Source organism: Mytilus californianus, unplaced genomic scaffold (assembly GCF_021869535.1).
Source record: "Mytilus californianus isolate M0D057914Y unplaced genomic scaffold, xbMytCali1.0.p SCAF_7, whole genome shotgun sequence".
NCBI lineage: Eukaryota > Metazoa > Mollusca > Bivalvia > Mytilida > Mytilidae > Mytilus > Mytilus californianus.
The window spans coordinates 81,807,361-81,820,611 of NW_026262723.1; the positions used below are offsets into that span (position 1 = coordinate 81,807,361).

The following is a 13,251-nucleotide window of genomic DNA, read 5'->3' on the forward strand; positions in this document are numbered from 1 at the left end:
TGAACTGTGTTCACTTTGGGCTGATAATCAGGTTCAGTAATGTGTAGTCTGATCACCTATGTTTTATTTTTTTTATTATTTCAGTCTATGTTTAGGCGTACACAGTTTTGTAATTCCGTAATATATGTTGAATTTTCTTGATTTTCTGTTGTTTTACTGTTATTTGATAAAAATATAGCTTTCACAAATTTTGTCCACCACGGATAATTTTGTTCTAAACGGAGACTACTGAAACTTACTCAAAATTATTTTTTAGTCCTGTCAGAAATAGTCAAATCCATTGTGTACGGCAGGCAACTCTTTATGTTCATTTCATTTGAAACATGTGAAAAACATCGGCTCTAAAGAATAAAAATGTCGAATGGGAATATACAGAAGAAAAAATTGAAAGAAAATTCCAATGTTTTCACAACTTTTTTCCTAAACATTTAAGCTATGTTTGAACAAGTTACCGTGTGTGCATTAAACTCAAGAAATTTGTTAATTTCTGTGGTAACTGCATGCCAACCTAAAAGATGAATTTTAAAGGCAAAGCTTAACTTGGTGATATGTATTTATACATTTCCGTTGACTTTTAACATTATTTTTTCCATTTTATAATTAGTCCATGTCACAACTGTATGTCCTTTCTCCAAAAGTTAAACACAATCCTTGTAGCTTAATTATTTTTCATTTTTCCATGTCAAAGATTTATACTATTGAGGACATATTTGGAACTTTAATGAAAGTTAATAATTTTTTGTTAACCGACTTTTCGTGTTGACCTATCTTTATGAAATATGTGGTCTTCATATTTTGTTGCCATTTCATTTACAATTCCATCAATACTAGTTCAAGTTATGTTATATTATTATATCAAATGTTGATTTATACTTTAGATATGTTAACGTTTACAAATACAGCAATAATTAATCCTTTGAAAATAAAAGATTGGTTACTATATGTTAAGATGTTTGTATCTGTGTAAGATGGCATGTGTCACAACAACCAACTATATGAAGATTTCCTGGATACATACATTTAAATTGAGCAGAGAAAATTGTAGACACACTTTTAGTTATGAATTTAGATGTTACCAGCAAGAACTATGTATGATACCTCTGAATAAATTATTTTTAATTGACTATTTCAGATGATAACAGATTTAAACACATACCTTAACAAAGCAGTTCCTGATACAAGACTTACTATCAAGAAATATCTTGATGTCAAGTTTGAATATTTAGTATGTATGAATATTTTATCATACAATATACAAGAAATATCTTGATGTCAAGTTTGAATATTTAGTATGTATGAATATTTTATCAATAATTATAAAATTAAAATAATAATTCATTCATTAGTTAAGTTCAATTATGTTCATTTATGGATGTATCTCATTCAAGTAAATTGTAACCTTGTAAAGTTACTCTTGCATTTTGACACTTTTTATTGAAAAAAATAGATTTATTTAAAATACTACTGCAAAATGTCTGATTTTTAAATAGATGCAAATAATAACTCATTTAGGACAAGAAGTATTGTTTATAACATTTTTTTTTCTCAGAACCTAATTAAGATATCTCTCTGCTGTAAGCCAGAGGCTAATTTGAACCAAACTGCCTAAATATAGATTGAGAGTCAAACAAAAAAGGCCATAATTGCTATGAACAAAAATAAATCACTATATAAATAACACATAGCTGAGAGGGTGATAGAGCAGATTGTTACCCTGAGAAAACATTGTCAACTGAGACATTCTCCCGCTCAGCCATGGGATAGAGTAAATTATTAGCCAATCAAAATCTGGCATTTTAATGTGAAGAATAATTTTAATAATTATCCAATGTGGGTGCCATCAAGAGTCTAGCTTTAATTAGAACCATTTTTGAAAAAAAACCCTGCCTGTTACTAGTTGGTACATTTCAACCAAACTATTTTTTGAAGTGTGTTTTGAATAGAAATCTGATGAACGATACAAGAATCTTTGTTCCTCCAGTTGAGTGTTGTGTTAGTGCTATTAACAACAAAATATTCAGGATATTAAAGTAATAAAGATATGGTGTAACATACAATGATCATTTAAAAAAAGGTTCTTTTTTTTAGATGTATTTTTTAAATTATTCTTTTAAATTGAGATGTATTTTATCCTGAATTTGAACCCAAATATTTAATGATTTTTTTCTTGAATTTTCAGGCATACTGTTTAAAGGTTAAAGAAATGGATGATGAGGAATATAGCTATGCTGCATTACAGGAACCGCTTTACAGAGTAGAAACAGGAAATTATGAATATAGGTAAATTAAAGTAAATTTTTCATAATTAAGTACAGGTAAATAATAATATAACACACCAGAGAGACTAATTTACATTTCAGTTTTCAGCAACAGAAGTGCATTGTGTATTTCAGTGTTCTCCCCAGAAATTTTGGATAGCATCACATTTGGCGTAAAAAAATAAACATTTTTTTTCAATGACATTTGACGTGTCGCGGCGATGATCTATTTCCTTTATGTTATATATTTTTATATTGTTCAATTCATAAATGAGAATACAATTAAACTATAACCATGATAACAGTTGTTTCAGTTTATGTTTTCTATATTCATTTATAGTTACAGAATTATTTTTTTCCTCTTGGACCAAATAAAATTTATGTGTGGTTCCAGTTACCCTACCTACTCAACTAAATGAATGAATGAATGAATGGTTTATTATAGTGCAACCAGTATATATACAATACTAAATATCTAGCAAAAAAAAGAACTGGTTTTTATATAAAAAGGGAAGAAAAAGTATCATATAGCAATAAAATTTCAATTAAAAAACTTTTTTCTTTATTATGTCTATGAAATTCATTGTTTAATGGTACTCAATGAATTAGTCCCAGTTGTTTCTTTATATCAAAATGATATATATTTTTAACAAAGTTAAGCTACTTTAGCATGTTTAGTCAGTATATTAAAACAATGCTTTTTCAAAGAGAATACATTTAGCAAAGATATCTAATAAATAGTCTGTTCATGCGTGTGGAATGCGTAGTTTTCTCTTTTGTGATCATTTTTTCTGTCTACTGTGCCATGTGTGCATCTGTAGTTATTATCATAAAAATGCGGAATTTTGTCATATCTGGTCTGGTCCGGTTCCGATCCGTAGTTTACACAAATATAATGGCGGCGGATGAAAAATTTACGAAAATAAACAATGTTTGACAAGAGATTGGGAATGCATATGACGCTTTAAATGCATTAAATGGATGAAACATTAACTAAAGCCAATTATGGTCTCTTTCTAAAGAAGTATCAAACTTATTTAACTCAAAATCAAAATGTTTAATATACGCCATGTACGCTCTCGATTAACTAGATACCGGGAATGAAAGAAAGTAATTTTTTAAAAGTTGTAAAAATATACGACCTAACCTCTTTTCTTAAAGAGAGAAACCGTTTGTATCTTTGAATTTAGATTATGCAAATGTAGATTTCGAATTGTTTGTCGATTTTCTGATTAAATTTTCTCCATGTTGAAATTTGCGATTGAACCACGTGGTATTAGTCATGTCACAAGTGTCAGCTTGAGGTATTCGTATCCATTCAGTTATCACCCAAAGGGCAATTTACACCTATTTAATCACTCTAAATTGCCTCTATTGTCGGACTTGAAGGGATTACAATTAAAGGTGATATAATTATACGCCCGTTTACGGGACATATTATGGTATACCGTTGTCCGTCTGTCCGTCCGTCTGTCCGTCGTCTACATGTCGGACATTAACTCAAAAATGCTTTAACCAATTTGCATAAAACTTTGGTGAATTGTTTATATCTATTGACGTGAGCTCCCTTTCGTTTTTTATAAAATTTAGATTTTACGTTTCCGAGTTATGGGATTTTATTCATTAAAAAAAGGGGGATTTTCCAGTTTTCAGACAATAAGTTAAGAATGCTTTCACCAACTTGCAAGAAATTGTGGTGAATTGTTTATATCTATTGACATGAGCTCCCTTTTGATTTTTATAAATTTTAGATTTCACGTTTCCGAGTTACAGGGTTTTATTCATAAAAAAAGGGGGGATTTTCCAGTTTTCGGACAAAAACTCGAAAACGCTCCCAGCAATTCTTATGAAACTTTGGTGAATTGTTTGTATGTATTGATGTAAGCTTCCTTTAGAATTTTATAAATTTTACATTTTACATTTCTGAGTTATGGGGTTTTATTCATTAAAAAAGGGGTGATTTTCCAGTTTTCAGACAATTACTCAAAAATGCTGTCACCAATTCTCATGAAACTTTGGTGAATTGTTTATATCTATTGATGTAAGCTCCCTTTTTATTTTCATAAATTTCTAATATAACATTGAGAATTAATTGAACTTTATTTGTTTATAGTCTGACAACAGATTTACTAAGTATTGCACAACAGCATAAATTCAATTCATATAACCAATTTCAAGTTCTTTGAATACATTTATTCAGAAACCTATAAGATGTCAAATATTTAATTACAATCCAAATTCAGACCTGAATCAAGCTTGAATATTGTGTCCATTTTTGCCCCAACTGTTCAGGGTTGGACCTCTGCGGGCGTATCTAGCTGCGCTCAGCCAAGCAGTTTATTTTTATGATCACAAGCGGTAATTAGATGAAAGTTCAAAATTTAGGACATGGTTTTGCGATATAGAGACAAGAAAAATAGCATCCTCAAAATAATTATAGCGTCGCGGTAATTATTATAGCATCACGGAAAAAATATATAGCGTCTCGGTGCCGCGACGCTAAAACGGCCTGGGGAGAACACTGTATTTGTTGAATACATTTATGCTCACCTTGCCTAAGTTTTTTTTATACAATGACTGCATGATAATAAAGCCAGAGCTAAAAATCTGTAGTAGTATGTGGATAATTCAATCTCATAAGACATTTGAACCCATGTAAAAGTGCCATGCACCTGTTTTGAAATGTGATGAGGCATGTGTTCATTTTACGGTAATTATGATAAAACTTTGCTGTTAAATATACATGTAGAATAATTAAAAGGTATTGCAAATCTCTAATGGTGAAGAGTGATATAGAATGTTACTAAAAATATTTTATTTACAGATTAATATTAAGATGTCGACAAGATGCCAGGACCAGATTTGCTAAAATGAGATCAGATGTCTTAGTGAAGCTTGAACTCTTGGATCAGAAACATGGTAAGTGGGCATTTAAAAATAAAAATCTTCAGTAGAGGTAGAAAAATAAAAATCTTCAGTAGAGGTAGAAGAATAAAAACTGCATTCAGAAATTGATGTGATGGTTAAATTATTTTTGCAAAAATTGCGATGAGATAGTTGTCACAAAAATAATTTTTTTTTATAGCATTATTTGTATGGAGCATGTCCTGAAAGTGCTATAATTAAACTTACTAAACTTACATGTGTGTTGATTGTCAAACAATTTCAATAATAAATGAACACAATGATTTCTAAATTTAGAAATAGAAAATTGCTTAATAACTGTTCATGTTAATATTCTATTATGAATATCTATTTCAAATTCAAAATAAAAATCGAACAAAAAAATTGAGAAATTATGCATTTTTATTCGCCTGTCTTAAAGACTGGACGTATTATGGTATATTGTTGTCCGTCCGTCGTCAACACCCCAGACAATAACTTGTAAACGCTTTCACCAATTTTCATGAAACTTATGTGAATTGTTTATATTTGTTGACGTAAGCTCTTTTTTCGATTTTTATAAATTAACGATTTTATATTTTTGAGTTATGGGATTTTATTCATAACTTTTATTTGTGTCAATGGGTACCGCTGTGTGTGCATGACTTTTTGTTTTGGGTGGGTGGGGGGTCTATTTGAGCAGTGCTCACAGTATTTCTAGTTGATCATTAAAACTCATTTAAAGCATAAAGACAAGCTAAAAGGGCGACAGGCATATCATGTGCTCATGGCACAGCTCTTTAATCTTATTACCTGAGTTTCAAAGGTTAAAAGGGAAATCATGCAAAGATGGAGTATAATATTGAAATAATATTTCTAAGAAAATATCAAATATTAACTTTTAGGTGAAAATGCAATACATTAAAAATAACAGTACAACATGGTATCGATAAAACTTCTTTCTACATTTTATGTCAAACATCATAAAGCAGCATCAGATTTCTCACATAATACGATTTCACACAATTTTGTATATCTGATTTGCAAAAAGTATGATAAGTAAAACAAACATACAATATCCACCTATAGAGCTCATCAGGCAGCACCTTAAAGGCTTTATTTCTTACTTGGATATCTGTATAGACTATGGGAAAAGACAGTTTTATAGTTTAACTTGTTGTCTGTAAAAGGAGAAATCATCAAGAAAACAATTGGTGTAGTCTAGTAAGGTTTTTATGCCCCCGCCGTAGCGGAGGGGGCATTAAATTTTACCCTTGTCCGTCTATACGTACATACATACGTATGTATGTACGTCCCAAAATTGGTTTCCATTCTCTAACTTGAGTTTGCCTCAACCAAATGTTATAAAACTTTTACACAATGCTTATTACCACAAAGCACAGATCAAGTTTGAATTTTGGTGGCGTCACTTTAACCGTTCTATAGTTATGCCCCTTTATAAATGGAAAAATTGCAAAATTTTTATTTTCTTCTAAATATCAAGTAATTTTTTAAATTGGAGTTATCTTCCTTTGTCCATGATTATAGTTGAATCAACTACAACCAATGCTTTATACAATGCAATGTTTAATTTGACTTCCACTGATAAAACACAGATAAAGTTGAATTTGGGTAGTGTCACTTTAACCATTATTGAGTTATGCCCCTTTATAAATCGACAGATTGCACAATTTTTAGTTTCTATTCTGTAACTTAAGTTTGCCCCAATCAAACATTATGAAACCTATACACAATATTCATTACCACAAAACTTAGATCAAGTACAAATTTTTTGTTTCCGTTTTCTAACTTTAGTTTGCCTCAACCAAATTATATGAAACTTATACACAATGCTTATTACTACATTATACAGATTAAGTACGAAATTTGGTGTCGACACTTTTACCATTCTTGAGTTATGTCCCTTTATTAACATAAAAATTGCTAAATTTTTCGTTTCCGTTCTCTAACTTTAGTTTGTCTCAACCAAATGTTATAAAACTTATACGCAACCGTTCTAGAGTTATGCGTGTTTACCAATAGAAAAATTGCTGAATTTTTTGTTTCTGTTCTCTACTTAAGTTAGCCTCAACCAATTGTTATGAGACTTGCACACAATGCTTATTACCACAAAACTCAGATCCAGTTCAAATTTGGGTAGCGTCACTTTTACCGTTCTTCAGTTATGTCCCTTTATAACTATATCATATGCAAGCCGGGGCATCATCTGTGTCCAATGACACTATCCACATTTATTAGTCCCCTACCGACGAAGTCGAAGGGGACTTTAGGTTTGCACTCCGTCTGTCTGTCTGTCCATCCGTCAGTCCGGCAAATCAGCTTTCCACACTTTTTCTTCGTTCTTGAAGATATTGATTTGATATTGGTATATAGTTTTATCATGACAAGTTATAGATCAAGTTTGAATTTTGTTCCGGTCTGATTATTTAGTCCAGAGTTATGGACCATATCTAATGTTAGAGTACTATGTTAAACCATATTTCTGTACAAAGGGAGATAACTCATTTTTTAAAAGACATTCTTTGTTATTAAAATTATTTGAAGAATTTTTTGGCAGGTTTGTTTGTTATTTAGTATAAACTAATTTTCTGAATGCTATATATATATATAAAAAAATTATGAAGAGAAATCCTTTGATTAGATAATAATCTATTTTTATTAATGTATATATTTCAATACATTACATTGTGTAGATAAAAGTTGTTGACATTTTATAGATAAGTTACAAATCTATATTAGTTTGTGACAAATGAAAGAAAAAATATTTGGAACTATTAAATTATAATTGATTATAATTTGAAAACAGATATACACTGTATTACATCATATATAATTTTAGAGAACTATTAATCATATCTGATGTTTTTTTCATCATGCTTATAAGATATTGATTGATCATTGGTATATATATAGTTTTATCATGACAAGTTAAAGATCAAGTTCAAATTTTTGTTTCGGTCTGATAATTTTGTGCAGAGTTATGGTCCTTGGACTTGAAAAATTCAAGCATATAATCAGTTTTCCACACCGTTTTTTATTCTTGCTTGAAGATATTGACATGATATTTACTTTTGTTTACACCATGACAAGTTATAGAACAAGTTAGCATTATGTTTCAGTGTAATGTGTTTTTATCTGGTAGGGGACTATGTATTGCCATGCAATACTCTCAGAATGCTTGTTTTTATCTAAGATGTTGAAGGAGAGATGATCTGTTTTAATTTTTATACGCCCGTTTACGGGACGTATTATGGTATACTGTTGTCCGTCCGTCTGTCAGTCTGTCTTCAACATGTCAGACAATTTGCATGACACTTTGGTGAATTGTTTATATCTATTGACGTGATCTCCCTTTTGTTTTTTATAAATTTTAGATTTTAAGTTTCTGAGTTGTGGGGTTTTATTCATTAAAATAGGGGGATTTTCCAGTTTTCGGACAAAAACTCCAAAAACACTTTCACCAATTTGCAAGAACTATGGTGAATTGTTTATATCTATTGACATGAGCTCCCTTTCAAATTTTATAAATTTTAGATTTTACATTTCCGAGTTGTGGGGTTTTATTTATTAAAAAAAGGGTGATTTTCCAGTTTTCGGACAATAACTCAAAAATGCTTTCAGCAGTTTTCATGAAACTTTGGTGAATTGTTTATATCTATTGACGTAAGCTCCCTTTCAATTATTATAAATTTTAGATTTTTCGTTTCCTAGTTATGGGATTTTATTCATAAAAAAGGTGTGATTTTCCAGTTTTCTGACAATATTTTCAAAGTGCTTTGAGGAGTTTTCATGAAACTTTGGTGACTGGTTTATATCTATTAAGATAACCTCCCTTTAGTTTTTTCATAAATTTCTGATCTGACATTAAGAAGTAATTGAACTTTATTCTTTTAAAAAGCGACGGGCGTATCATGCGCTCATGGCGCAGCTGTTTATTAGTCCCCTACCTACTAAGTCGAAGGGGACTTTAAGGTTTGCACTCTGTCCGTCTGTCCATCCATCAGTCAGTCCGGCAAATCAGTTTTCCACACTTTTTTTCTTCGTTCTTGAAGATACTGATTTGATATTTGGTATATAGTTTTATCATGACAAGTTATAGATCAAGTTCGAATTTTGTTCCGGTCTGAATATTTATTCCAGAGTTATCATGGTCCATATCTAATGTTAGAGTACTACAGTTTGTATGTTAAACCATATTTCTGTACAAAGGGAGATAACTGATTTTTTAAAAGACATTCTTTGGTAAATTGTTTGAAGTGTTTGTTATTTTGTATAAACTAATTTTGTGAATGCTATATATATAAAAAAAAATTATGAAGTGAAATCCTTTAATTAGATAATAATGTATTTTTATTAAGGTATATATTTCATTACATTACATTGTGTATAGATAAAAGTTGTTGACATTTTATAGATAAGTTACAAATCTAAATTAGTTTGTGACAAATGAAAGAAAAAATATTTGGAACTATTAATTATATTTGATTATAATTTGAAAATAGATATACATTATATTACATCATATATAATTTTAGAGAACTATTAATCATATCTAATGTAAAGAGTGTTTTCCACACTTTTTTTCATCATGCTTGAAGATATTGATTGATAATTGGTATATAGTTTTATCATGATAAGTTACAGATCAAGTTCAAATTTTTGTTTCGGTCTGATAATTTTGTGCAGAGTTATGGTCCTTGGACTTGAAAAATTCACTCGTATAATCAATTTTCCACACTGTTTTTAGTCATGCTTGAAGATATTGACTTGATATTTTCTTATTGTTTACACTATGACAAGTTATAGAACAAGTTAGCATTTTGTTCCATTATAATGAATTTTTACCCGGTAGGGGACTATGTATTGCCATGCAATACTCTCAGAATGCTTGTTGTTTTATGTTCTGACCTCAAATTTGAGGATTTTGTTTTATAGAGAAATTTTTAATTAAGAAATCATGTTTTTAAAAGTAAACAATATTACTAAAATTACCTTTTGTATAAGTTTTGAATAACATAATGTTAGATGTATATTAATGTGATTTATCATTTATTTTCTACAGTACAAGACATAGTGTTCCAGTTACAAAGATTTGTGTCAGCTATGGCCAAATACCATAATGACTGTCATGGTGTTATGAAAGAAGCTGTTGTGTTCCCAATAGAAGTAGACTTATCAAGAGGAACATTTACATATGATACAACTAATCAGTTTAATGATGAAGAAGACGAAGAGGAGGAACAGGAAGAGGAAGTGATTACAGAGTCCAAAGTGGAGACAACCCCATATAGTGATAACTTAATAAGTACTGATTAAAATGAATGGGAGAGGCTAATGAAAGATGGCTACTACATAATGGCATCCATAAGTGTATATGTTATGATTGAATCTTGTTCTGTTAGGAAACATGACTTTCATTATATGGATAAACTCATCATTTGAGAGAACAAAAAATCATTCAACTGTCTGTTGATTGGAATCTGTTTTTCTAGTTTCAAGAATTAATAAACAATATATGTTTATTATTTTTGTATGACATTTGTCTCTAAAAAAATTTGCTTTTGGAAAGTTGTACTTCTATTATTTTAACCAAAAATTTTGAACTTCATTTTAAATTCACATTACCTCACAACTTCTTTTTGTTTGTACACATATTTTTGTATAATTTCTCTCAGTGAATATTTTCATATCGTTCATTATTTTTCATGTCCAAGTTTTTAACATGAGTAAATAGGGTAGGACATTTTAAGCCTGGCTCATTTGTAAGCCATCTTTTCCTTTGTAACAAGATAGAATAAACTCACTGAAGTGCATTCAAAAATCTGAAGCTGAAGATGCATTTCATTCATATTTTCAAATATAATATCATTTATTTGTTGATCTGCTCTTATTTTATTGAAATCCAGTTTTTACATTCCTTGTTTTGTTGTATTGTGTTATTTATGTACCTTTATGATTTAAAAATGTTATTTTTGAGTAGTTCTCATTTTCCAACACTGAAATCACCATCTTTTGTAGGGTAATCCACTATGTGACAATTGTTATTTTATTCTTTAAATATGGATAACTTAGAAGGCATAGGTGATTTGCTGTTGTTACACCATATATTAACTATATACTGATATCAGCTAAAAAAATAGATCTATTACTGAATCTCTAGTCCTGATGGTAACTTTGAATGGATCTTGTACTGTGTTTAATATATTTCAAGAACATAAATATTTTTCATTTCAATATGAATTTATTTTACACATTTATTGGTGTGATAAAAATGTTGTATATAAGTTCAGTTCTCATTCCAAAACAATAACATTCTCAGATGTTTAAAACTTCAGTTTAATTGTTATCTGTTTATAATTTATACATATTTTATTAAAATGACATTTGTTGTGATTATGTGCAATATTATTAAATTAGATATTAAAATTTGTTGATAAACTTTGTTTTTCTCTTCTTCCTTTTAAAGTCATATGAAATAGAAAAGTTGAATATGTTTTATATACTTGTATGGCTAAGTTTTTCTTTAAACAAGTGTACATGGACTTTTTTGTAAAAAAAATTCCTTTATCTTATCAAATCTTCTGAAATGTACTGCTATTGAATTATTGTCTTCCCATACTTTTATTTGCCCATACCTATTCCTTATGCAGCGACCTGTTGTTAGAAACTTTGACAATTGCAGAGTCATATGACTTTAAAGACATCTTACATGTTATTTTGTAATACTGGTTTACTAGTTACATCTGCCTTATACTTCTTTGGCCACTCTCCAAATAACACTGAAAAAAAGCTGCATCATAAATTTTATATATTATTATAACAAAATAGTTGTCCAATTGGCAATCATACCACATCACCTTATTTTTATATTGATGACACCTCTCAAGCAAATTTTTTGGCACAATATGTATGTTTCTTTTAAACTTAAGACTAGGATATCTTGAAAAGTTGTTAAAAATTTGTTTTCATACCTTATATGTCCTATTGACAATCCAAGGGGTGTTTGTAATTAGACATATATATTGCCTTTGGAAAATGGACATTACCCAGTTTGATCGTCACACCTGCGACATATAGAAATTACAATGCGGTTCAAACTTTAGTTTAAGCAAATATACATTTCAGGGGGTGGTTCATACTTTGTATATAGATGTGTTGCGTTAGAAAGTTTGTCTGTCATATGTCCATAGTCCTAGACTTCATTTTCATGGTTCAATGACTGTTTATTTGTTATGCGAATTTTACACTTTATATGATATTTGGTGTATGGGATCCTTGCAAGGTCTATATGTTCGTCACAGGGTTCACTTAACCATGACCCTATGGATCAGTGATCAAGACTTAAGTTTTCATGGTCAAGTCTGTATCTTAGATATTTTAAGTAGTAGGTCAACTATATTTTGTATATGGAATGATTGTAAGGTTTAAATGTCGGTCTGGCAGGTTTCATGGATAAGTAATCATGGTTAAGTCTGTGTTTTTAAGTCATTTTCTCCGATACTATAAGCAATAACTGTACCTGTATACTGTGTATGGAATAATTGGGAGTACATGTCTGTCTGGCAGAGTTCATCTGACCTTGACCTCATTTTCATGGTTCATTGGTAAGGTCTGTTTCTCCAGTTCTATAAGCATTAGGTCAAATATAGTTGGTGTATGAAATGATTGTATGGGTTGGTTCAAGTGACCTTGACCTTATTTTCATAGTGCAAAAGTCATTGTTATGCTTTTACGATTAAGTCCATTTGCTCATTATAAGCCATAAATGTGGTGAATGGAATGATTGCTAGGTGAAAATGTTCTTGTGGCAGAGTTCATCCAACCTTTACCTTATTTTCACCATTGGTAATTGTTAAGTTTTCATGGTAAGGTCTGTTTTGCAGGTACTACCAGAAAAAGGCCTACTATATTTGTTGTTTGAAATTATAGTATGGTGTACTTTTTAACCGGATTTTCAAAGGAAAATCGGTTATTGATTTGTCTTGGTTTGGTCTGATTCTTAGACACTATAAGTAATAGGTTAAGGATGTTCGCTCCTCTTGTTTTTGAATTTTTGCCAGATATTCGGAATCCTCTGGTTTTATCCATG

At 30.0% G+C, this 13,251-nt stretch overlaps 1 protein-coding gene across 4 annotated transcripts in view; it reads left to right on the top strand.

Annotated features, from left to right (window-relative positions):
• The window catches only part of LOC127710199 (PRKCA-binding protein-like), a 22,277-nt gene extending 10,677 nt beyond the window's left edge, over positions 1-11,600 (top strand). For all 4 annotated transcript variants that reach the window (XM_052215953.1, XM_052215956.1, XM_052215954.1 and 1 more), the window contains 4 exons: positions 1,133-1,225; positions 2,180-2,280; positions 5,083-5,177; positions 10,225-11,600. In XM_052215953.1, coding sequence (XP_052071913.1) covers positions 1,133-1,225; positions 2,180-2,280; positions 5,083-5,177; positions 10,225-10,478 — 543 coding nt within the window. In that variant the 3' untranslated portion in view covers positions 10,479-11,600. The remainder of the gene's footprint in view (positions 1-1,132; positions 1,226-2,179; positions 2,281-5,082; positions 5,178-10,224) is intronic.
• The last annotated feature ends 1,651 nt before the right edge of the window (positions 11,601-13,251 follow it).